Here is a 24,614-nt window from a genome sequence, read left to right on the forward strand (position 1 = left end):
GCAGTGGGCTTTTAATGCATGAAAAGTGAGAAATCTCTCTCCTGGTGCCAAAACCCAAAAGCCACAGGGCCCTGCCAAGACTGCTCTGCCCATTTCAGCCTCTCAGGGTGATGCCTGCAGGGCCCTTCAGTTGCCAGCAGCAGTCACAGAGTGAAAGGCAAACAGCAATTCCCTCTCAAATACCATATGTTCAACTGTGGTGCCAAAGCACAAACCTGGCATTTTAACCTTTGGTGAACACGTTCTTGCTGCCACCAACAATAAACTGTGAGGCCCAGCCCAGAGGAAAGGTGTACTGGATGTGCAGCGATGACATTAGCACTGAACACAGCAGCAACAGGACAGGGCCTGGCACGAGCTCCATTTTCTACAGCCAGTCTTTAGAGGTTAATGAAATATTCATAAATAAGTTAAAATTCTCCTGACAAGCCAGATCCTGTAATACAACAAAGAGTTGTCAGCCTCAATTAAGCGATTCCAAAGAGGCAGGGCTCTGCCATTCATTATTTACCAAGAGGTCATAGGAAAAATTCTGCTCCATGATCTCCTTGTCTCTGTGGATAAATTGGGTTTTACAGCTCCTGCTGGAGGACTCTGCTGCCCTGACAGACCCCAGCCTGCCACAGCTACTACCTACCCCCAGCATCCATCAGCCAAAGGCAAGAAACACTGGGAACAAGCCCTTCTAAGGACACTGAGACACAAAAAGACTGAAAACAAATGATGTAACAAGCTGATTAGGCTGTCAGTGTAAGGACTAAGTCTTGAAACTTAATTTTTTTTTAAGCCTTTATCTCCCTTTTTGTATACACAAAGCCAGCCCCAGGCAAGAAGAGAAGTATCCAGCAACCTTTGATCTGCAGGCACATCCTGTGAACATGCCCTCCATGCCCTCCCCAGATCCCATAGCTGGAGACCTTCACGTCCCCCTGCATGTTCAGGACAAGCTGTGCTTACAGAATTGTAGCTCTTGCATCAGATCTCTCAGGATGCTCTTCTGATGCAGGCACAGCTTCCTAGAGCTGTGAAAGCAGGAGGAAACTGGTCTCCATCCTTGTCACAAGGAAGCTGTAAATCAGTTATTATTTTGTCCCATCCTAACACGATTGTTCAACAAACTCAAGTGTTCTATTCCCTCTCTGGACATGCACTGGAACTTCTTGTTCCTTCTACAGCTTCTCCAAGCTACCTTTTAAGAAGGCAGAAAAAAGGAGCAGGAATGACAGATTCCTAGAGGTATGCTGGACCTCTCACCTGGTTCTCAAAGTGCTGAACAAAATGTAGAGCCCCTGCATTCTCCAGGAAATTCTAGTTCAGCTAAATTGAGCCAAGTGAGTCTGAGGTAGTCCATAAACTTCTTACAGGCTCTGTAGAGATGAATGAAGCCTGGATAAGCACAATTCTTGCACATCTATTAAACGGGCCTTTTGTGTCTCCAGGCTGTGCCTACTATAATAAAGCCTCTGATAATATCCCTCTCCTGGTCTCATTTAACCAAGGAACTCAGTGTAACTCAGGTTTTAGTGACAGCAGTGACACTGACAAGGACCACTCCAGCTGCAGCACCTTCTAAACAGGACAACTACTCACTTTTCTCCTCAGCTCAACAACTGAAGAGAAAAAACCCTCCCCACTTCTACCTCTCCAGTCCTTGTTCCTGTTACCATCATGCCTGACAGTACAGCTCAGGTTTTAGGGGTACAGCTGTGGCATGGAGCCGTCCCAAACGATGAATTAGGGCAATGTCCATGAGTCCCATCTGAGCTGGAATTACCCTTCAGGTCTGGCTCAGACCATTTCCCTCCAGAAAGAGCAGCAGGAAGGCAGCTCTCCTCTTCAACAGCCACTTTTCCTCCTCCTGACAGTCTGCACCCCATGTCAGCTCAAATTGCCTTGGAAGAGCAAATGAAAACAGTCCTGCTGAAACCAAACGGTGCTGCAGTGTCCCATAAACCTTCCACGTTAATGGATCCAACAGCAGGTTCATTTGTGTAATGGGACTTTTAAACAGACCCTTTATTTCTTTTTAATTTGAAGGGAATGTGCTGTTTGATCCCATGTGCCCAGCTAGATTTTTAAAACAGAGATAAACCACGAGAATTGACTTGCTAAGTCTCTCCTTCTCACCTAATTAAAACAGCATTGAGATAGCAAGGTGCAGAGCACCTCTCCAGCCTACAGGCAGTGTGTCAGCACTCATCCCAGGATCCCAAGGCTTCCTCCACACTCCCTGCTTTGCCCACAGTCAGGTGCAGCAGATGCTTCCGATGGTGCCACGGTTTTGTGTGTTGAACATGAATTTTCCAAGAGGGAACACGCAGCAGGTGCAACACACCAAGGCTGTTCATCATTCCCCAGGCTGAGAGAGGGAGAAAAAAAATAGCCTTGTCTATGTACCTCAGAGCTCACTACATTTCTACCCCGTGGGGAATAGCAGGGACGAGTTTTAATGTAGTTGTTTACAATGGGCACTGAGAGCTCTCTGCCAGGGAAAGGGAAAGGACAAGTGTACTCCCATCCCTCTGTTCTAGGCTTCACTCCACCTTCAGAACCAAAACTCCACAGTTAAAACAGGGGGAAAACCCAAAATATGGTATCAATGACTCGTGGATCATCATCCCCCTCTTCTAACAATTCATAATTCACAGGATGACACGGTAAGAGAAGAATGATATAAACACTGTGAAGTAAACAAGCAATAAATGGCTCTGCCAAAGTAAAACTAAAATTACCTGATAGAGAAAAAGATGTCTCAGACACATCCAAAACAAACAAAATTCAAGGAAGACCTAAGGTCTAAAAATACAAATGCACCAACACAATTACTGATAGCACAGAGGCTTTACCACAGAGGAGCATAAACTAATCAGAAAGAGGAAGCTACGTGAAAACTGAAGGAACAGCACAGAATTGAAATGTCAGAGTGCAAGTCCCAAAAGAGCAGGAATCCCTCCTACAAACTGAGCCTTTCTCAGCCAGAAACTCAAGAGGAGGACAGAGTGGGGCAGAGGGACTGAGCCCAGGATGAGCAGCAGCACCGTGTGGCACTGGAAATGGGTGATGACCTGGGTCCAGCTCAGCTCTTCCACCACAGACATGGAAGAGGATCCTGTCTGTACTCCATGATCCTGTGGAAAACACTTTTGCAAAAATTACAACTGGAGCATCACCTGGAATGATGTGACCACTCTGATTACTCATCTTCAAAGGAGAGTCAGAAAGAGGAAGAGATTTAAAGAAAGCTGCATGATTCATGAGGAAACTGAAGAGCCTGTTTTAAGAGAAGGCTGCAAGAGCTTGATTTGTTTAACCTAGACAAATGAAAGGCTGGGGGAGAACAATTGTTCTCTATAAATATGTCATGGCATAAATATGAGGGAGGAAGAACAGTCACTGTAGTTTAAGGAGAATATTAGCACAAGAAAAAAATGGATATTAACTGCACATATATTTTCAGTTGGCACTGGGAAGATTTCAGCTATCAGAGCAGTCTTCCCATGACAGTAATGGTACAAACAACCAAAGCAGTTTCAAGACAAGCTTGATAAATTTATGAACTGAGATATATGCTGCATTTGCCTCAGTTACTGAAGGACTGGACTTTATGATCTAAAAGTCCTCTTCCAGTCTTCTGTTACTATATCATTTCATTCTGGATTAGCTTCTTTTGCTGTCTCTTTATAACCAGGTTCATGCTTTTCAATCTGATTTGAGAAGTGGATATTTCTCAAAGATTGCCTTACTAAAACTATTCACCCTGCTGCTCACTTGAGTGCTATGCTGCTCATCTGTCTTGGCTTTGCTGGCCTCACATAAAGTGTTAGGATAAAATCTGTCACATGGGAAGGAGATTTGCTGTCACCTGCTAAATCACTTCAGAAATTATGTAATACACTTTTGATAGATGGAGACTTCCTGCACCAGTCAGTTGTCTCCTGCCCTTCCCAACCTGTTGATCCTAAGGATGTTCCTGCAAAGCTTCTTTTTTATTTATAACTACTGTGGTTCAGCCCTCTAATCCCACATTTAACTGCCTTCCTATTACAGATAATACAGAGAATTCACATTTCCACTAATGAACACCACTTTTGTTCTTGTTCTTAGCCTGTTGTATTTCTTGCTTTCTGTTCAATAAATCTTAAACAAGAATTAAATGAGCTCTATTGGCCAGTAATCCAGGACAGGTCTTTCTACACTAAAGTTCATCTTTTTTTCCTACTATAATTGGTGTTACCTGTAAATTAAAAACATAGGTAATAACTTTTCCATTCTGCCTTCCAGTTAACAGCCAGTTCCCAACTACATCAAGCTCAGTGTTCTCTGAGTTTATTTCCTTCATGTCCTCTCCTTTCTATATTTCTACTCCTGATAACCATCAGTGTAGGCAGTCACTGACATTTAAGTTAATCCTAAACATTATGATTTCATCAGACTGAACACACGATTGGCTCTTTAACTATTGCTGACCTGCTGCTCTTAAATAAAGGTCTCCTCTTCTCTGCACAGGGTTAACCAACACTTTTCCTCAAGGCAAGGGGTGTTGATTATATTAATTTTAAGGTGCCTTTATTCCCTCTGTAAGGACACTCAATTTATGCCATTCATTTGGTGTCGGCTGCATTCTTGGACCTCAAATCTTCTTTACCTCCCACCCTGCTAAGCAATTCTTCTGATTCTTATATCCATCCTTTTTAATCTGCTGGAGGGTGAAATTTAATTTGTTCCAAAGAGCAGTCTATAGATTTCAGAGCCCACATGGGCCAAGCTGTCTTTTGAAGATGAAAGCCAAAAGATACCCAGAGCACCTCAGGGTAATGAAAATACAGGTGATGCTTTTTTAATACCAAGCCAACTTCCCTCAGGGATTAATGATGGAGAACAAAAAATCTTGACATGAATGCTCCCTGCTACAGAACCAGGCTGGAAGAAAGTGTAAGATCAGAGATCAGAGCTGTTGCTTGGATGGGAAGCTTGAGCCAAACAATCTCCTCGTGTCTATAAAGGGATATGAAAAAGGCAAACGAAAATTACAAAAACGAACATGTCTTCTGTTTCCCTCCCTCAGGGAGGGAAAGAAAAATAATATAACAAACAAGAAAGCATTTTCCACAAATAATATTTTGGTGTGAGTGAAGCTCTCTCTCAGCTTTAGGCCAGCAGAGCACTAAATTAACATGCCATGAGAAATAAGATCCTGGGACCACAGATCAGGGAGCTGAGTGAACTCCGAGCAACCTCCTTGCACATCCTAGAAATAAAGGGCACTGTAGCACCAGCCTCAACAAAGAAAACTTCCAGTGCTGATCAAATTGTCAGAAAAGCACACATTCATACAGAAAAAAAAGGAAACAACAAACATTCAGCAAATAAAATACAGAAAAACCCCATGGATCTGTGGGGCAGCTCAGTGACCTGAGCCCTATCAAGAGTGGTGACTCTTATGTGTCTTATGGGCAGACTCTGTTCCCTTACAGGATGAACATGCTTAAACTGTGAATAAAGAAAAATAAATAAGTGAAGGGTTACAGGGAGAAGAAAATCAAAGTTTCATTGTTAATTACACAGCACAATGATAAGGGTAATTTTTCTTAAATCAAAAAATAAATTCTAGGTTCAAGTTCCCTGAAGGATATAAAATATTAGAGGGTTTTTTATGGTTGTAATCACAAACTCATTTCTCCAGCCACTACTGGCCGTGTCTAATTAGGGCAAAATATGTTAATGATACAGAGGCACAGCCCAGAGATTTCTTCAGTTGCAATATTAATTGCATTTAGGGAAAGAGGCATGAATTGTGCTTATACAAGCTAATTAGTATGGGTTTGCTAATTAATACTGGAAAGTCAAACCGCCTTTGTCTTGTCAACTGCAATTAACTGAAGACATTTAAATTTCTTTTTTTGTTGTTCCTTCAGTAAGCACGCTCACTTTTAGTTGACAAGCAATGAGTCCCTGCACTGGAGCAGCGACTCCATTCCACTGGCATCCCATTTTTCTCTAGCACAAGCAGGACCTTGTGCTCTGGCCTGGCACAGGTTTCCTATCACACACACCACCCCTCATCTGCCCCTGTCCCTGGGGACACAATTCCCTGAGCTTGTCCTTGAAGGAGAGGGCCCTGAATGTGCAGATACTGTTGTATTGAGGCCATGATCCCATCAGACTTATCCCACAAGTACTTTTAAATATTGCTAGGTGAAGAAGGACTCGTTTACCAGGGCACCAGAGATGTCCCCACTGCTGGAAAGAACTCTTTGTTCTCCTCAGTGAGGTGCCATCAGCAGTTCCCTGGAGCCAGAGCCCAGCTCTCCATTCCCAGTGGCCCAGGGAGGGTGGCAGAGCCATCAGAGCTCTGCAGGGTGGCAGCACAGATGTCACCTGCACAGAGGTTTGTCCCAGCAGCAGCCCAAAGGTCTCATCAGACTGCACAGGAGCACCTGACAGGTGTTTGTTCCATTGCACTCAGAGCTGATGAAATGCAATATCCACATCTGTCAGCACCCAGAGCAGGACAAGCCCTTCAGCATTCCCAGCTCAGCATCAAACTCAGACTGGAGGCTCGAGGGTGAAAGGGATGAAAAGGAAGGTGAGAGGTCAGCAACCCAAAACAGGCAAATAACTTGTGCTGAAGTGGCAAATTTAAAGGAGTCTGAAAATCAGGCCATGCAGGTGAGACACTGGTCTGAAAAGGGAGGGAAAAAAACACATAAAGAGCATTTTGCTGGATGGCAGGGAGGAGAGTGGGGCTGGTGGCACATCCACAGGCAGCTGTGGAACAGCCCCATCCAAAGGGGACAAACCTCAGTCACCATCAACCCTGCAGAAGACACGAAGTGACAACAACTTTCCCTATCAGGGAGATTTTGACTGGGGATGCACAAGAACCATCCACCACCAGTGAAAAGAAGGAGCTATACTGTGGGGTTTTCCCTCAAAAGGGGAAAAGGTGGGGATTCCTCTGTATGAATCAATTCTCCTGTATTTATTGAATAAATTCATGCTGCTGAATAAAGCCCACACCTCACAACCTGCAATCCACGGTCTAAAGCACCACAGAAGACAGCCTGGTCATGAGAGCTTGAGGAAAGAGTTACTGGAAGATCACAAGACCAGCAGTTTTCCATTGAGAAACCCTTGGGAATAGGCACTGAACCCTGACTGCTGCTTTATCCTCTGCTGATGGATGATGCACAACACCAATTAATGCTTTAACACTGCAAGTTCCAGTTTCTCCAGCACTCTGCTAGTGCACTTGATCCAACAAATTTTTGAAGGCAAACAACTCAAAAACCAGGCTTAATGAGCCCAAAGAAAAACTTTGAAATGTTTAAAAAAAACTCCCCAGAACATCGGAACATTTAAAACATAACAGCAAGTTTTTCCTCTGCTACATCCAGTGAGCACAACACAAAATTGACTGCATAGAATTTGAAACTGTTACAAGGCAGCTCTTAATGAGATCAGATGGTAAATAGGATTAATTCCGTGTTCTTTGGAAGTATCAGCTGTGGCCTGTGTGGCCACAGAAAGCAGCTGGGCACACAAAAATGTTTGCCCACAATGTGAGACCACCGCAGAACCGGAATCAATTAACGCTCTCGTGGTGGAAAAATGTGATGTTGAAACAGCAAGAGGCACAAATTAAGAGAAAGATCCTAACAGACGTATGGCAACCCATTAATAGCACAGTAGGGGCACCTCATCCTGCCCTTCAGCACCCTGCTAGAGTTCAGCACACGTCTAAAAAGATCCGTGCTGGCACTCTAGTTTATGATTTGGATTGTAGAACAGATGCCTGTTTAGCATCTACTTACTAGCCAGTGCTGCAGGCCTGTTTTTATATTAGTAATAAAATTAATCACATCTACAGAATGAGTCTGCATCTTGGATACTGCTCAGGTTTTCCTTGTGATTGGAAAAAGCTGCAAGAATCCAACAGTTCATCCATTAGCAAAAAACATCAGTTCACGAAACGGCTTAACACTGACACCTCATTTATTCCTGAGTATAAAAAATCATATTCAAGTCATGAAACTGCACATAAACCTCCCTGATACCTGGTTTTGTGTCCTTTTATTATTTTTGGTCCTTGAGGGAAGTGCCAATAAAACAGACAAACCCAGCAGAAAATTAACAGATATTATAAAAAAATAGTTTGTGGTAATTCTCTTGTATCTCATCTGCCTGTCCTTTGAACACTTGAGACCGAATCAAAGGCCCCCAAAGAAAAGAGTTAATTCAGTATGAAATTAAATGCTTGCTTCAGATCTAGAACAGCTAAGGAGAAAAGGAATTGCCAAAAAAAGGAAGACAGACCATTTGATCTCATCCAACTTTTTCCAGGTGAATATGGAGACAGGGAGTGCCAAGACTGGCAGCAGCAACACAACTTTTGCAATGTTTGTTTGCTGTTTGTTTCTGAATATCTGGAACTGATCCACTGGTTAAAGGAATTGAATGTTGCATATTACTGCTCTGTAAAACTACCAGAGGACAAAAAAAAGGCAGAAATTGAATACTTACCATCTCTGCTCTTTGCTTGTGGTTTCCCACTTCTTCCAGAACCTGAGACAGCTGAGCCTTCAAGACACAGGGGAAAAAAAAAAAAAGGGAAATTAAGACTAGGATTTAATTTTTGAAGTTTAATAAGACTCTCACCCCTCTCCCTGACCCCCTCCCCCCCACCCCAAAAAGAAAAATCACATATGGCACCATGATTTTCATGGCTCTGAGAAGGAATTAAAAGTGTTTGGTCTTGTTCTGTCCTGTCAGCACCCCATGCCATGAGAAAGTCCTGTCCCAAAGAGTCTGAAGTCTACATGCACAAGAAAAAACAGGTTTATTGCAGAGAATGCCACCAGATGAGCCAGCCCAAATTTCAATCCCAAAGAGCTGTGCCTCCACTCCATTTCTGTGAAGCTGCAGAAAGAGTGGTCTAAAATTCACCCAAGTTTTGCCCAGTTTAACTTTGAAGAAGAGGAGGTTTAGCTCCATCACTCCTGAAAGGAGTATGTGTTTCAACTAACTTCATAGAAAATGTTCTGTTCAATTTCTGGGGTCCAAGGTTGGGTTTGGAAGCCTTCCAAAATGTTGTGGTAAAATTTCAAGAAGATTTGCTCTGTAACATAAACCTTCTGAATTTCTATGAGAAAAATATCTCAATGCAGTGTTTCTACTTTTTTAAAGGAAAATTTGAAATGTAAAGAATCTCAAACCAGAGTAGAAATACCTTTGGTTATCCTGGCAAAATCTGAGGGGAAACAGGAACTTGACTCAGAGAAAGATCTTTTACAGAGTTTTCTTTATGAAAAAGGATTTTAAAGCAAATGGGTATTTAGAAGATGATTAAGAGAAGCCACACATAATACAGGAGTGCTATTACTTCCCACATCCTTGATTTTCTAATACTCTGCTAGGCTGCAATCAGCCTTTCTCTGCTTAGCAGAAAGCCCAAAAAACAGTCACTGATGACAGAAAAGATAATTTAAACAATGTAAACAAATGAAAGAAATAAAAACAACGTTCCTACAAACTGATTTGTGTCATTTCAAGCAAGCATTCATTAAAAGCCTCTGGAGTCTCTCAGCTTCTCACCACATATGAAATGAGTCTTTTGAGTGCCACATCCAAACCAGAGACAAAGAGCAGCAAAGAACAGCAAAACATTCTTAGCTTTGGAGGCTAACTGCACTGAAATGCAAGCAAACAAATAAATAAATACAATCCAAGTGTTCAACACAGCAGAAGTTCCCTTTTGCAAACAAACAAGCAAACAGTTCAGAATTTCCCTGGCCCCAGAGCTCAGCGGAAACTGAGAAAGTTTCGGCTTCTTGCTGTGCAGGGCTGGGGATGATGTGACATTATTTAAGGAAGAGACACTGAAACAAGATGAAAAGGGTTTTAATACAAGCCTGGGACCTGGCACAGGAGAATGAAACACACTCATTAAACACTGCAGGAGATGCCAGCCCCAACCAAAACTGGAGTGCCCGGACAAGGAAGTGAGGAGAAAAAATGAAATGACCACCAAAGTTTGATGTGGAAACATCAGGGAACTGTAAATTTGCAGACACCTGGGAAAGACTTTTCCCTACTGCCATTGAAGCAGGCACAATGACAGCAGCGGGCTGGAGCCAGGAGGTGCTTAGGGAAGAATCAGAAATCATGACCTTAGAGAGGTTATTTAGGAGAGGTGCTGGCATAAACTCTGCAAAACACCCCAAGACTGACTGAATATTTCTGATTACAAGCTACCCCAACTGTTCTGTATATTTAGTAGCTTTGTCTATATGAAGATGAGCTTCAAATGGGAACCACTGGCCTATTCTAAACCAGATCTAAGAACTACTTAATTAAAAATTACATTAAAAATCATGTATTTTCTTACAGTAGCTATCAGTCCTGAATTTGAGGGTCAAGTCTCCTGGTTCACACAGACTCTATGGAATCACAGAGTAACCCACACTGGAAGAGTGGGAATCCCCTCAAAGATCAATCCCCTGTGGCTTTGGTGGGCACCTGGCACTCAGCCTGGATCAACCCATCACACTGTGCCAAGCTTTGGTCACCCTCACAGTGTAAATACTTTTATTTATAACACCAAAGCAACAGTACCCTAGGAGCCTGTTTAACTAGATGGGTATAAAAGCATTTTAAAGTATAACACCCCCATAAAAATCAGAAGAAAAGGATAGCAAGGACTCCAACACATTTGACTTCAGCCAAAGGCTGGGAAAACCTTTTAGGCAAGAGAGAAATAATACAAAGGGATGGGGAAATTGAAGATATAAGCAGGAAATATGGCATAATTTACCTTAGATATAATATGGCTTGGGGAAAATAATGATTTTGAGGTGCTGTGCCAACAGAGACACACAGAGAAACCTGGACAGCAAGTCCAAGGCAGCAGCATAACAACAGCAGATCAATATGATTTGGAGAAGCAATCAGATAAGAACTAAATCACAAAGCAGGTTTTCCTCATTGCATTTATTTCTAGGCAGCTCATCTCAAAGGGGAAGAGTAACTAGTGGGAATTCAGAGAGCAGCTACTAAACTTACTAGACTGCTAGAAGAAATGATTTATGAAGATTAAAAGATTTTTAAACATATGGTTTGACTGCAGCTCTCACAGAAGAGCAAAAGGGACATATTTAATGCACTGAGAGCTGTTACAATGACAAAGCTGGAAACAAGGAGGCTCCCCCAGCCCAGAGGGGGACCCTCCCACTCCCTGTCCACCTACCCAGACAGCTGGGGAAGCACAAGGCAAAACCCAAATTTTCAGCAGGGTCTCCAGTGTCTGCACTTGCCAGGCTGTGATACAGCTGATCTGGATGCTTTATCACGTCCAGTTTGTAAACATCAGCCCTATCCCAGACTTTTTATTAGCTTAAATCAAATATTGAACCTCCCTCAGCTGTTGGAGGACAGCTGCTGGCGAAGTGATTCACTGCCATATTCCTTCTAGGCCACAAGAAAATACAAAGTAATCACCGGCAGCACGACAGATGCACGCATTTTTAATTATGAAGGAGAAATTAGGCTCTGAACTTATCCCCACAACTCACTCAGTCAGAGTGCTAGGGAGGAGCTGCCAGCCCCCAGAGCCAAGGAGCTGCAGAGGGCCCTGGATGGTGCCATTCTCCAGGCATTGGACAGAAAAGACCTGAAAAAAAACAGTGTTAGGTTGTTTTTTGGAACGTGTCTTCTCAGGAATGAGCTGTTGGGTTTCTCAGTGCAGCCACAGAGAACATGGGGGTTGGATATGGGCCTTTCAGGGGAGGTGGGAAGGCACAGGGGGTCCAGCAGATGCTAGAGCACTTTTGCCATTCCCATTTCACAGTCCTGCTCTGGGAAAAGCCATCTAGGCAGCGACAGGACAAGGGGAATGGCTTCAGACTGGGAAAGAGAAGGCTTAGATTAGACATCAGGAAAGAAATCTTCCCTGTGAGGGTGGGGAGGCCCTGGCACAGGCTGCCCAGAGAAGCTGTGGCTGCCCCAGCCCTGGAAGGGTCCAAGGTTGGATAAATCTCTGAACAATCTCATCCAAGAAGATATCCCTGCCCACAGAAAGATGATTTTTAAGGTCCCTTCCAACCCAAACCACTCCATGATTCTTTGAGTAGCTCAGCTCTGTGTTAGGGTCTTTTCAATTAATACTATCCACTTTGGTACCTCAGGAATCTCTCTGTAGGAATGACGTCCTTGTTGAATTTTCAGGCTACACATAAAAGTTAACTTAAAGCTCCAAGGAAATTCTCTTAACTTAAGACACATGCTAAATTCCCACAGATCACCGAGCTCAAGGGTTAAGAAACCTGATTTGCAAATCTGATATTATGAATCAGATATACAAATACAGTGCAATTCACTCACTGAAGGCAGCACAACCAGGTAAGGGAAAATCAAGTAGCAAAGCAGGGGAAAAAATCCTCTCAAGTACTCAGTCAATTACTTTAAGCTTTCAAAAAAGGGTTTGTCAATTCAAAATATTCATCTTACATGACAACATAGTCTAATCTACTGTCAGTGGGTTGTCATCCTCAAAAGAGAGTGGCAGGAAGAGAAGAACCTGTGCTGCAGCCTCACCGGGAATCTGCAGCTTGGGCTGAAAGAGGAGCAGGAATGGTTTCCAAGGAGAGGAACCAACTCGGCTCCAAGGAGACATTTCTGAGCTGTTTAACTTGCTTCCCTGCATCAGTAATTTGTCTTCTGTACTTTCCAAAAGTCAGCCTTCACTGACAGCACTGGAGGAGGCTGGTCAGGGAGGGTTTAATGAATGAAACTGAAGCAATCTGGTGGTGACAATGCAGCTCTTAAACTGACTGCACCCAGAGCCCCCCACTCTCCTCCAGGGGCTGATGGTGAGCTGGCTGCCCTGAATGATGGGCAAGCAGCTCAAATGTGAGCCCCATTCGTAGGGAAAAATTAACTACTCAGCCTCTAATGAACAGTCTTTCTCTACACAACAATACCCTCTGCTCTACAAGCAATTAGCAAATCGAAGCCTCTCTTTGTAGACCTGCATTAATTTACTCCTCGATGTGGCACATTAAATAGCTCACAGGTACAGCACAGCAGTGGCAACAGCCAGCACCATAAAATAAAAGCTTGCTTCAAAGAGTTCTGGAAGCAAAATTAGGCGTGCTGCATAGAGAGAATAAATCAAAACAACCTTCATTTGGAAACATCATTTTAGTCTTAGGCAATCATCAAAAAATATGATTATTGTAACAGTCACGTTAATACAACGTCAGTACTCTACACAGGAGAGAAACAAGCAGCACATTCACTACCTCAGATTAAAAAGAGCAATTTTTATTCTTTCTCACCAGGAGGAAATACCAGAGAACATACACAGCTGCCTATTCTGGGGTTGTGCTTTCACAGCTAGAAATCCAAGTGTGAGTCTCCAGAAGAAAGGCCACTTGTTGGAAGGGCAGCATCTCTGCAGGGAAGGGGAGAAGGAAGAGATTTTCCCTGGCAGAGCTGGAACACAGCTGCAAAAATCGGCATTTTCATGGCTCAGTGAAGCCCAGGGTACCCTTGGAAGTATTTTATATGCAACAGTTGTATACAAATCCAAGTCAAGTGTGCTAATTGGCAAATTTAGGTATAATGTTAATTAATAGCTATTTCAAATTAATTAACTCCTAAGATAAAGTCTTGCTTCTCCTCTTTGGGAAAGTTAACACACGGTTTAAATCTACAAGGCTGCTGATCACAGAAATGGGGACTCTTGTATGTTCTAACATGCCAAATCACTTCAGTTTCCTTGTGCTGGCTGGCCCGTTCCCTGGGTAATTTCAGAGTTACTAATTCCTCTGATCACTCACAAAAAAAGACAAGATGAAGCCTCTTGGCTCAAGCTGGATGGTTTGAGTGTGTGGCTAAAATGTGATGTGACCTCTACAGCGTCCAAGCCAGAACATCTTATCTGGTGCAAAGGCTGGGGAAGAAGGAAGAAAAGACAAAAAGCACAATATCATCTTTTTCTATCACATTCAGGAGACACAAAGCAAAGAAAGTGCATTCAAGCTGCAGCTGAAATACAGAAGGAAACTTGAAAACATGGCAGCACTCCCAGGACAGTTCTGATAAGGAAAGCACTGACTGCAACAATTAGAATTCAATCCAATGTAGAAACATAAGCACCACACTGATGAGTTACATGGAACAACACAGGAATAGGATGAGAACAATTTGAAGAGAACTTTGCAGTCACTAATTACCTCTCAGCAAAGAATGAGGCTCTGGCTTGTGGGGAAAACAGAAGGAAAACTTTGATTTCATAAAAGCCACAGACAGATTACTTCTGGGGGTGGCAGAGACTGAGCAGAAGTAACTCATCAGCCAGTTGCAGTCAGACTTCACTTTATTTGCATATTGTGATCCTGCATATTAAAATACTGTGAGAACTGAAATTAAATTTTCATTAGTGTTCAATCTGGAATCTCACCCGTGGGATTCAGCTTTCAACAGTTCATGCAAGCATTTCCCTGTTTATTTTAAAGTCAGATATCCATTTATGCCATGCCAGCCAACACTTGTGGCCTTCAACCCATTGCACACCATTATTGCCCAAGGGCAGCAGTGCAGGATTGTTTCTGCACCTCTGGACTGCACTACAGAATGACTCTGAACTAACTGGGCCTTTCTAATTTAACATATTTTGATGCTTTGTAGTTGAAATTGCCAGTCTTTCACAAAATTGCATCAGCTGAGATCACAATCAGGAGGACAGTTTAGTACCAGGCATCTCTAAATAATTTCCTTGCTGCTTTCCAGGCTCCTTTTTTGCTGTTCTCAAGAAACCTCTCCTGGTTATAAAATCAAATGCACATCCTTTATAAAGTGGGAAAGAGCAGCTACAAATAAACTCGCTGCTGTCTCAGAAGCATCCAGAACACCATGTTATCTCACAGGAGCTGGATTGGAGGTGGCAGGGGGCTCGGACTGAGGCAAAAGTGAAGAGGAAAATTCCCCAACAACTTTTGAATGTGTTTCAGAAATTTAAATTCAGTGAAACCACACTCGCTCTGACTTGCAGAAAAGCTGCAATAGGCAAAGCAGAGACCATTACTTACTGATATAATTTATGAGGATAGGCTTGCAGCTCAATGAAAAGCATGTGTCTCAGGCCACAGCTTATGTAGTTTTCCATGTAATTTAGTCCTTAATTTTACCCCAAGCAAGGACAGGAAACACAGGAAATGAGAATGCCTGTAGGCCAGATGTCCCACATCTCCAGGGACTTGTGCTCCTGGGCATCACAGCAAACCACAACACCCAGGGACTGAAGGCCACTGCTTTGTCTAGAGCAGTGAGAGCGTTTTCCACCAAAAAACCAAGAGCTGCTCCTTCTCTGAAAACCAGTTTTGTACTGGATTTGTGCAGGGAAATGCCGCCCCCCAGTGAGAGACAAAAAGCAGCTGGTTACCAAAATCAGGCAGGAATAAAGCAGAGCTCCTGGGCACTAAACAAAAAAATGAAACTGCAAATTGAAAAATCACTGAAGTCATTGCTATAATTACTGAAGACACAGGGAAAACATCTCTCCTAGCAAAGATATGGGCTCCTATCAACACTCTATCAAGATTTACCAGACAAGGGGATAATAACCACACCTTCCTCTGCTCTTGAGTCTCAAGGACAGACCAATCTCTGTCCTTCTCTTTAAGAGAAGTCACTTGTAATGTCAAGAATTCTTGGCAGTAGGCTTATTATAATGAAATAACCCCAAACTCTGCCTGGTTAGACTATGAGAAAAGGGTATTAACAAAGTGACTGTGGAACAACTGATAGGAGATGAAGACAGGATTACAGCAGAAATTGCCCATATCCTTATTCCTGGCAAACTACTTGACCTAGCTTAAAGTAAGCTGCAGCAGAAACCTGGCTCTTGTTCCCATCCTGCCTAACAACTGAGACCTGGGGCAAAACACTAAACTTAAACTCCTTTTTTTCTCTCCCTCTCTAACCTGAAGATAATACTGACTTTGTAAAACCCTTCCAGAACTTTTGAAAAAGGATAATCTCTGAGCACAAGAGATCTCTGTGGCACAAACCACACCTTATGGGCCTCAGCACTAAAAGGATTAAGCACCATAATAAGTGCAGAAGTCCAGCACCAACACCCTCAGAGGTGGCAGCAACCTCATCTCTCTGATCCTCAAAGCAAAGGTGACCTTCAGAGCTGCAATAAAATGTAAAACTCCGAGAAAGACCCTGAACTTCTCAAAATCTACTCCATCAACACAGTTTGTGTGATGTCTCAGGCAGAGGCTGTGGGGGAAGGAAGAGAAGCAAACTGGGAGATGGAAAAATGCAGACCCTGCTATCCAGGAAAGGATGAGTCCCTTGAGGTTGGACAGCCCCATTCCAGGCTGAAACAGTTAAAAATGAGGCAGGTAGGCAGGAAAATAGTGAGCTCAGCTAACAAAATTACCTTAGTTCTGCAAAAACGTCTCAAAACAAGAGCATTCATTTGTTGTTTTAGTCTCTGAGCTGCAGCTGAGGGTGAGGTGAGGGGCAACAGCCCAGAGACTCTTCTTCCCCCCCTGTTTTCCCTCGATGTTTTTCTTCAGCACCTTGCTAAGAAGGAGCACAGAGACCAAAAGATTAGCACAGCTCTGCTGGGAATAATCTACTTTTCTAATAGGTCTCCTTCCCCCCATCCTAATCAAATGGTGCGGCAGTCCCCTGGGGAGAGAATACAGTGCCAAACAAAAAATGTGAGTTTGCAGCTGCTTCCTCAACAGCAAAGGGCAGCCTGACTGATGAAACTCTGCCAAGCCAATTGCTTCCAGCATGATGCAGTTGGCCAGCACAGCTTCTCCAGGACACACACAAGTGACTGTGGGATGCTGATGGCCTCTCCAAAGGAATCATTCCCCATCACTGGAACCCCCAGCAGAGAAGCCTCTGCCATTAAAACTCTCTTTGTGGCCTCAGAAATAGTTCTGCCTCAGAGAAGCAGCTAAGAGTGAAGATGTAGCAGAAGGTCCATTGTCTTTTGCTGCTCCCCAGCAAAAGTTTTAACCCAACAGCAGAAAGATAAAATCTGTGTATGGAGGGTGAGCAGTAAATCTCTTGCCAGGAGTGAAACAGATTATTAATATATCAGTGCAGCTCAAACCCATTAGGAGAGTACCAGCCCAATGCACAGGGAAACAGCAAATAGGTAAAGAAACACAAAGACTCTGAAGGACACTAAGGAGAATAATTTAACTGTGCTGTGGTCAGATCTCTAAACGTGAAATGAAGGGATACCTGCACCTGATCCTGGAACAGATGAAGCACATGTGGGAATCTGGTAATTCATCACTGTTTAGGGGATCTGAACACAGGTACTGTAAGCAATTCTGGGATGTGGTGAGCACGATATTTCCTGAGGTCATATTAACACTCCTGAACTGGGAAGCAGAGCTAGAGACAAATAGAAGACACAGCAGCTAATGGGAACAGACTCCTTTGCCATTAGATGTAATAATAGAAGCTGGTTGAAGGAGGGAGGAACAAATGTTTGCGCATTTGTTTAATTTTGTGACAAAATTTTAAGCCCAGCTCATTTATTTACTTTTTTTTTTCCCATCCTTTATCAGCAGAATGAATTCAGGCTCCAAAGCCTTCTCTTGATGAAAGCAAACATCAGTACTCACCAAACCCAGAAAAAGGAGATCTCAAAACCTGCAAGTGGTGGCAATGTGACAGACAGCATCTACCAAACTGTCAACTCCTTCCTGTGCATTCCTGCCAGGACAACCTCCCTGGATCTAATTTCTTCCCATCAAGTTACCTCCAACTAGGTTTGATAGCTGGAGGGAAAGAAGCATCATTTAATTCATGAAATCTGTAAATTAGCCATCAAAAATGTTCACTCTTATCCATTCATCGGAAAAAAATGGTGGAATTACATCTCTACCTAAAAAAGCCCTTCTAATTTCAGCCCGATGAGTCAGCACTACTGCATCTCATCACTAGGAGTGATTCATTGTCACTGCACTTCTCAAAGTCAAGAATAAGGGTATTCACCCCAATTCACTGTCATCTCCCAGCTCCTCTGGACCCAGGCACTGTGTTTGCACACAGCGCTGTTATAATGATTTATGTGAGCGTGTCACTTTTAATTTAAAGGGATAAAGAGTTATTGTCAGTCTACCGACCATAAAGCAACGTTTTCTTTCCACTGAGCTGACAGTTGAATACCTGGAAAATATTCCTGTTTGCCAAGAAAGGAGAGGGCTCTACAGCCTTAGGGTGTCAGTGCTTCTGAAGAGAGGAGGGGATGGCCGTGCCTTTGGAGAGGAACTCTGCTACTTGGGAGAGTTCAAAAAACAACTTTACAAGAGAGTTCGAATCTGAATAGAAATTCAGACAAAAGCAGTAAGGATGGAAAGGCTCTGCCCCAAGTGAAGGTGAGGAAGAGGGTGTGGGGTATGGGTGAGAGCCCAAAAAGATGATCCGTGGTCACAGCTGGATGAAATGAAGACTGTCATAAGTTAATCAGTGGCATAGGTGTAGTTTTCTTATTCAAGTCCCCTAATATCACAGTCACTTTTGATACCCTTTTAACTGCTAAAACAAGGCTACTGAGCAACTCACACTGACCTTACACCCCTGAGTGGGCCAGTGCCTTCCTTCAAGCTGCACAAGGCTGTTGGCAGTGGTGATAGTTCAGAAAAGACATTTTTAATGTGAGTTCTGTCCCTAATGATTCTGTTATCCCCACAAACACACTCCCAGTACAACAACAACTCCTTGTGCAACAGTTGTGAGCCAGCCAGAAAACAAAGTTGAGAAGTGAAGATGTGTGTTTACAACAAACTTTTTTTTGTTAACTCGAATCAAGTTTGGTTTCTGTTCTTGTTCTCAGCAATACTGCATAGGTTGTTCCAGCTCAAATAAAGGTCAAGGAGGGCTTTCAGCCAGCACTATCCTTGGCTTGGGAAATTACAGCCAGCCTGGGTTTAGCATCCAGCAGAACAGAGGGGAGAGTGCCTAAGCCTCCAAGGGTCTCCAGCAAATTTCAAACGCTCCTGGAAGTTGCTAGGTAACAACATCCACCCCCAGGACAAGACTGTGCAATGTTTGCTCTGACAAAGCAATGCTTGCCTTGCCCTTGCTTCTGCCCTGGGAGTGTGTGTGCTGAGGACCTGTCTCCTCTGCTGCCAGAGCATTTCCAGCCTCCAGTCTGGGTGCATAGTTGGATTTTGCTGAATAAAGCAAACATCCCATTTTAAACATAGCTATTATAATTAGCAGAAGCTCATTGCTCAATTCCCCTTCCAGACAGGGATTTCCAAATGTCAGTGTGCTTAGCACAGCTGATCTGTGCTGGCTGCTCTAAACACAACTGACCTAGGAGGGTCCAGAACACAGAATCAAATCCTATATGGGCAGTGAGATGGAAAAACAAACAGGAAAATTGTCCTTCTTCAACCTGTACCTTCATTTTCCTGTACCTTCTGCACCAAGGCAAGGTTAGCAGAGACTCCTTGACACAGAAGGTATATTCATGTTTGGGAAGCAGGAATTGCTTTTGGAATTTTATGCCTGTTTTCTGAGTCAGTCCTCCAGATGACTCTGCCTCATCCTGCTTGTCCTGCCAGAGTATCATGGCATAAAATCTAAGGGCAGTAAGGGGAGAACAAAAAAGGGGGAAAACCCCAGACTAGTACAGCTAAAACCTTTTGGCAGAGGCTCTGGCAAATGCAGAGACCAGTTTCAAACAGTATTTTCTTTCTAAATGAATTTTGCAAGGCCACATGGACAGCCACAATTTTTAGCTGTAATATTTTACCCCATCAGGTTTGTGCTATAAACAGATTAGAGGCAGAATTTACCTGAAGTTTAAGGGAAAAAGATTCAAAGGAAAAAAAACCCAGAGGTTAACAGCCTCTCTATCCAAAGACATTCCTTAGACTGAAAAAGTAAAAAATCCTCCAAGATTCCAACTGGAAGGAAAAAAAAGGTGTAAAATACCCTCAGATAAAATCAAACATTCCTGCACACCATGGTCATGCTCCTGTAACTTCTAAGAAAAGGAACAAAGCTCTTCTACTTTTAACTGAGAATTTATTCAAAATAAATAAATCCCAATGGAATTTAGGCACACTGTAGAGGCTCCAGCAAAAATCATAAATAAAGCAAGCAAACTAAAAAGATCCTTTCTTGGCATGCTCTTGAAAGAAGGATTCACCACATTTCTGATTGACTGCCACTGTGGTTTAAATGAATCAGCTATAAATAGGCAGCAAATGCAAGGCAAGCACTTGAAGGGAACAGCAAGGGGTTTTTTTTTTTTGTTTTCTCTTGTTATTGCTTAATGGTCTGTTAGAAAGGAGGTGGCTGACAAGGTAGAAGAAATGTGGTAAAAATCTAAAGAAACAGAAAAAGATGGGGTGTGGGAAGGAGGGATAAGGAAACAACATGAAGAAATTCAAATGTATGAAATGTGCCAACACCTCTCTGCCTCTGGTTTTCCAGAGCAGTGAAGGATCAGGGATGGGAACAAGCACACAGACTTGGAGCTAGGGATGCTCTGAAAGTCCCCTCACACCCACAGCCTGAAGGCTTTTATGTTATCAGTAACTGCAAAGTCAAGCTTCTGTTGGCCACTTTGGACTAATTTCTAGTCTTTCCTACAAATCACATTGAACATATGAAGAAAAGCACTGGAAGTGTTTCTGCAGCCCTCTTGTGCCAAGAGCCATCCAAAACAGGAGTGGTCTCAAAACTACTGAAGTTAAGCAGCCATCCACATCATAGCACAAGTGGAAATACTCGTGTCAATGAACACCAGAGCTGCAGGAATCTGAGTCACACCCAGAGAGGATCCAGTTTCTGAAATGCATTTGCAGGGAAATTTCTAATAAACTACTTTTTAAATATTGAAAAATCACTTCTCAAAATAGCCGGGGCTTATTTCACAGCTCTTGTTCCAACTGTCTGCTCACTCTCCTCCTCTCTCCCACAGCTAGTCTGACTGCCCACAACATCCCCAGTCTCCAGCTTTCTGGCATCCTTTCTAATTACTCCTCTTAATCTTATGCTCCTTCTTTCACGCCTGAAGGAGGCTCTCACAGAATCCAAGGAGCAGAAAACCTTCTGGTTTCTCTTCCCAAGGAGTCTGACTAGCTTTCAAGACCTTCTCTACTCCTGCAAAATATTTCCTTGCAACTCCATGGCAGACCTTGCCAGTGATCAGCCCAGGATCTCCTCAGAGCCTCCTCCTCAGTGGGGATGGAGGCTGAGCCCATGTCAGCTCTGCACAGATTTACAGCTTTCTCAAAATTAATTGTTTCCTCCTGTAGGAAGGAGGAGAAAGCTATCAAAATAGCCTGAAATCCAAATTTTTAAACTGAAGCAGTTAATAGCACGCCCTAGTTTAAAAAAAAAAAAATTGGAAGGAGTATGCAAAGTGTACAGGAAAAACCCCTGCAGAGACAGGATCAGAGCAAGTAAAGAACATCCTTGCACTGCACAAGCCTGGTACATATTCTGTACCATTCTTGCCAACCATCAGTTTAATTCTCATTGTACGATCCTGCAGGAGAGGGCAAAGTGCAGAGTTAATCAAGCCAGGGCTGAAGCCCTTTGTTTATCCATAGAACTGAGCAGCAAGAACAGAAGGGAATATTTCCATATGTTGCCCCATGAGTGCTGCTCAGTTTTGGGCTGAAAGGATTAACTCCAGAGGGAGCACTGCAATTTTATCTTACTTGTGGTCCATTTGTTTCCCTTGGCCCTTCTGCTGAGAGACTGCCAAAGATGCCAGACAGGAAGGATGGTATTTCTGAGATGTGGGTGTTTATCTTCTCTGAGTGAACCAAACAGCAACTCATTTCAGGAAAGCAATCCAGCAATTCACAATTGCTTCTTGCTCCAGCAAATGCAGCCTGACAAGGCAAAAGGTGAAAGTGTCTGATGGTCCCATTAGAAACCTTTTGAGTTTCCTTGCTCCTGAATGCCCGTTGAGCAAAACTGCTATAGAAACGTGAGAGATCTCCATTTGGCCAGGGAAGGGAAGAATAATCTCAGTTATTAACCCCTGCCACAGGTACAGGCTGTGTAGAACTGCTCCTCCATGGCACAGGGGGATGCTCAGGGCTGGGAGCTTTGCTCCAGAGGCTCCTGGTGGCAAAGCACCATGGAGCATGACAGAGAGCTCCCTCTCCAAATACTTGCCAGTAGGAATTGTCAACACTTGTTTTTTCTTAGCTTCTTCTCATGCTTCAATTTTCTTTCTTCTTAACACAACAGATTAACAGCTACACAGATTTACCTGTGCCTAAAAGTGCCTGACCCCAGGGCAATGCCAGCTCATTTATCCCAGGCTGATACATGCCAAAATAGCAACTCACTCCTGATGCAAGAGGCCACAGAGGAAGGGTATATAAATGTACATTTGCTGGAGAAGTGGTTGTATTTGTGCCATGCAACAGCCTCCAGATATTCATGAAGACTTGAGTGTGACCTTTCCTTTTCTCAGTCCCCTTTGCTGGTCAGAAAAAAGCATAATGCAAAGAGCAAGTGGAATGTAACAGAAAATAATATCCACAATAATTGCAGTAATGTGTACAGTGTCAATGGGCTGTAGGAATTGCATACAGGGACTGTGGATCTTGCCTGGCCTAAATAAAAAGGTGCTCATTATCCTGAAAGGAAATGCCACTTATGAGCGATAAGGTCACACTGCATTGGGAAGATAAATGTCATTTCTCTATACAGCCGTGATGGTCTCACCTACTGTCTTCAAAAATGGACCTAAACAGCAAAGCAATAAAAAGCCTGAAGAATTACCCTGGGACATGATTGTTTTGAGAGCATAAAATCACTCATCTACAGCTCTTTAGACACGCTCTCCTAGGAACACTTATATATGTGTACACGTGTATTTACATTGTGCCTTTTGGGAGTAATAATACCTGAAAATAATTAACTGACACTTTCAAACAAGCTTGGATGTGTTTGGCACCATGTATGTCGAAAGAATTTGAGACTCACCATGTATTTTATGCAGCTGTATACATTCCCAGGATTTAAATCCATCTGCATAGGTAGTTTTGCACTCATCCCAGGCCCCCCCCAGGCAGCCTCTGCCAAGCACAATGAGCAGCTCTAAATAAATACCATCCATAATGCCAGCAGCTCCTCTCTTTTCAGCAGCTCTGCGGGCTGCCATGCTGCAGCTGAGAGACAATTAGGTGCACTCAGACGATCTTTAAGCACACAAAATCCCCTCGGAGCAGGAAGGGCAGCATCCCTCCCCTCCCAGCAGGAGCAGCCTTGGGGGCCAGGGACCTCCAGCCCCGGCTCTTTGAAGAAAGGGTGTCTCATTTCAGTGCTCTGCAACTGGGGGGCTCCTTCCCCTCCATACCCACACGTGTGCAAGGCAAATAACTCCTGAACATCACACTGCTGGTGAGTTCCCACCCAGAGGAACAGGGGTTGTCACTGCAGATGTCACCCCTGCTGTCCCCATCACCTCCATTCATGCGAAAGGTCACAGAACCTTCAGCAACCAGCACCTGATTTTGCTAAGGTGGAACTAGACCCATGGAGGTCAAAGGAGCACACATTTTATCTGAGTATTTGAGTTACCAGGGAGAGCTATCCCCCAAGGCTGCATTTTCACTCATGGAATGACCTCTTGTAACAGAGAATAAACCAGAAAGTGAAGAACTCTGCCTCCATTTGTTAATAAAATTGAGAGTACTCAGAGTTGCCAAAGGTAGGGCTGGTAACAACTGGCTTAGCAAGAATATCTGCCACAAAGATCACTGGTTTATGGTCTCTACCATCAGGTCATTTCCCAGCTGCACTGCACAGCCTAGATTTTATGAAAAATTCAGGGTTTGTGGGCTCTCAAGAAATACTTCAATAATTAATATAGATACAGACACTCATCATTTCTTTGTGTATATAAATAATGTACAGTGGTAACCTTTATACAAAGAAGCCTCAAACCCTCTCATGATATTCTGTTTAAAATAACCTCAACAAAGTAATGACTGTATTCACATTCATGGTTTCTAAATATCCCATTGGGCTTTTATACACCATTAATACCACAACATATAATCTTTCAAGCTTCTTGTCGATTTCCTTAAAAAAATCAAAAATATTCAGGTTTAGCAACTCTTCCAAGAATCAGCTTTCCAATGAAAATGAACTCTCTACAACTTTCCAAGAAGAAGTGAAGTCGATGCCACAAAATCTCACGCTTGGGAGTCTGATGTGTGGAGGCACAGGAACACAGAGCAGATAAAAATCAATGTCCTAAGCCAGGAATCAGTTGTGTTTTTAATGTGGGCTTGAACAGAACTAGAAATCTGAGTGTACATCTGTCAAAGCTGAAGCCATTAGAGCCGTTTAAAGAAAATGAAAACATAAATCACATCAATATGTCAAATCGATGTGCCATGTGTTTCATAGCCATGATACTGTCACCACAGCTGGATTCATGGCACGTGTGTTCTACAGCACTGCCTGTTTTATTAAACAGCATAAATAAAATTCAAAAGAAAAATGCTACAACTTGCATTAGAGGGAGATCATGGCTTTCTCCACAACGCTGGGCTTTCAGTTTGTTTTGCTGAAAAGCTTTT

The 24,614-nt window shown here is 43.2% G+C and overlaps 1 protein-coding gene across 1 annotated transcript in view; it reads right to left on the reverse strand.

Moving 5' to 3' along the window:
• The window catches only part of MAD1L1 (mitotic arrest deficient 1 like 1), a 353,113-nt gene that overhangs the window by 171,575 nt on the left and 156,924 nt on the right, over positions 1 to 24,614 (reverse strand). The window contains exon 13 of the mRNA XM_063414357.1: positions 8,524 to 8,580. Within this exon, the coding sequence (XP_063270427.1) occupies positions 8,524 to 8,580 (57 nt within the window). The remainder of the gene's footprint in view (positions 1 to 8,523; positions 8,581 to 24,614) is intronic.

This window comes from Prinia subflava, chromosome 17, assembly GCF_021018805.1.
Source record: "Prinia subflava isolate CZ2003 ecotype Zambia chromosome 17, Cam_Psub_1.2, whole genome shotgun sequence".
Lineage (NCBI taxonomy): Eukaryota > Metazoa > Chordata > Aves > Passeriformes > Cisticolidae > Prinia > Prinia subflava.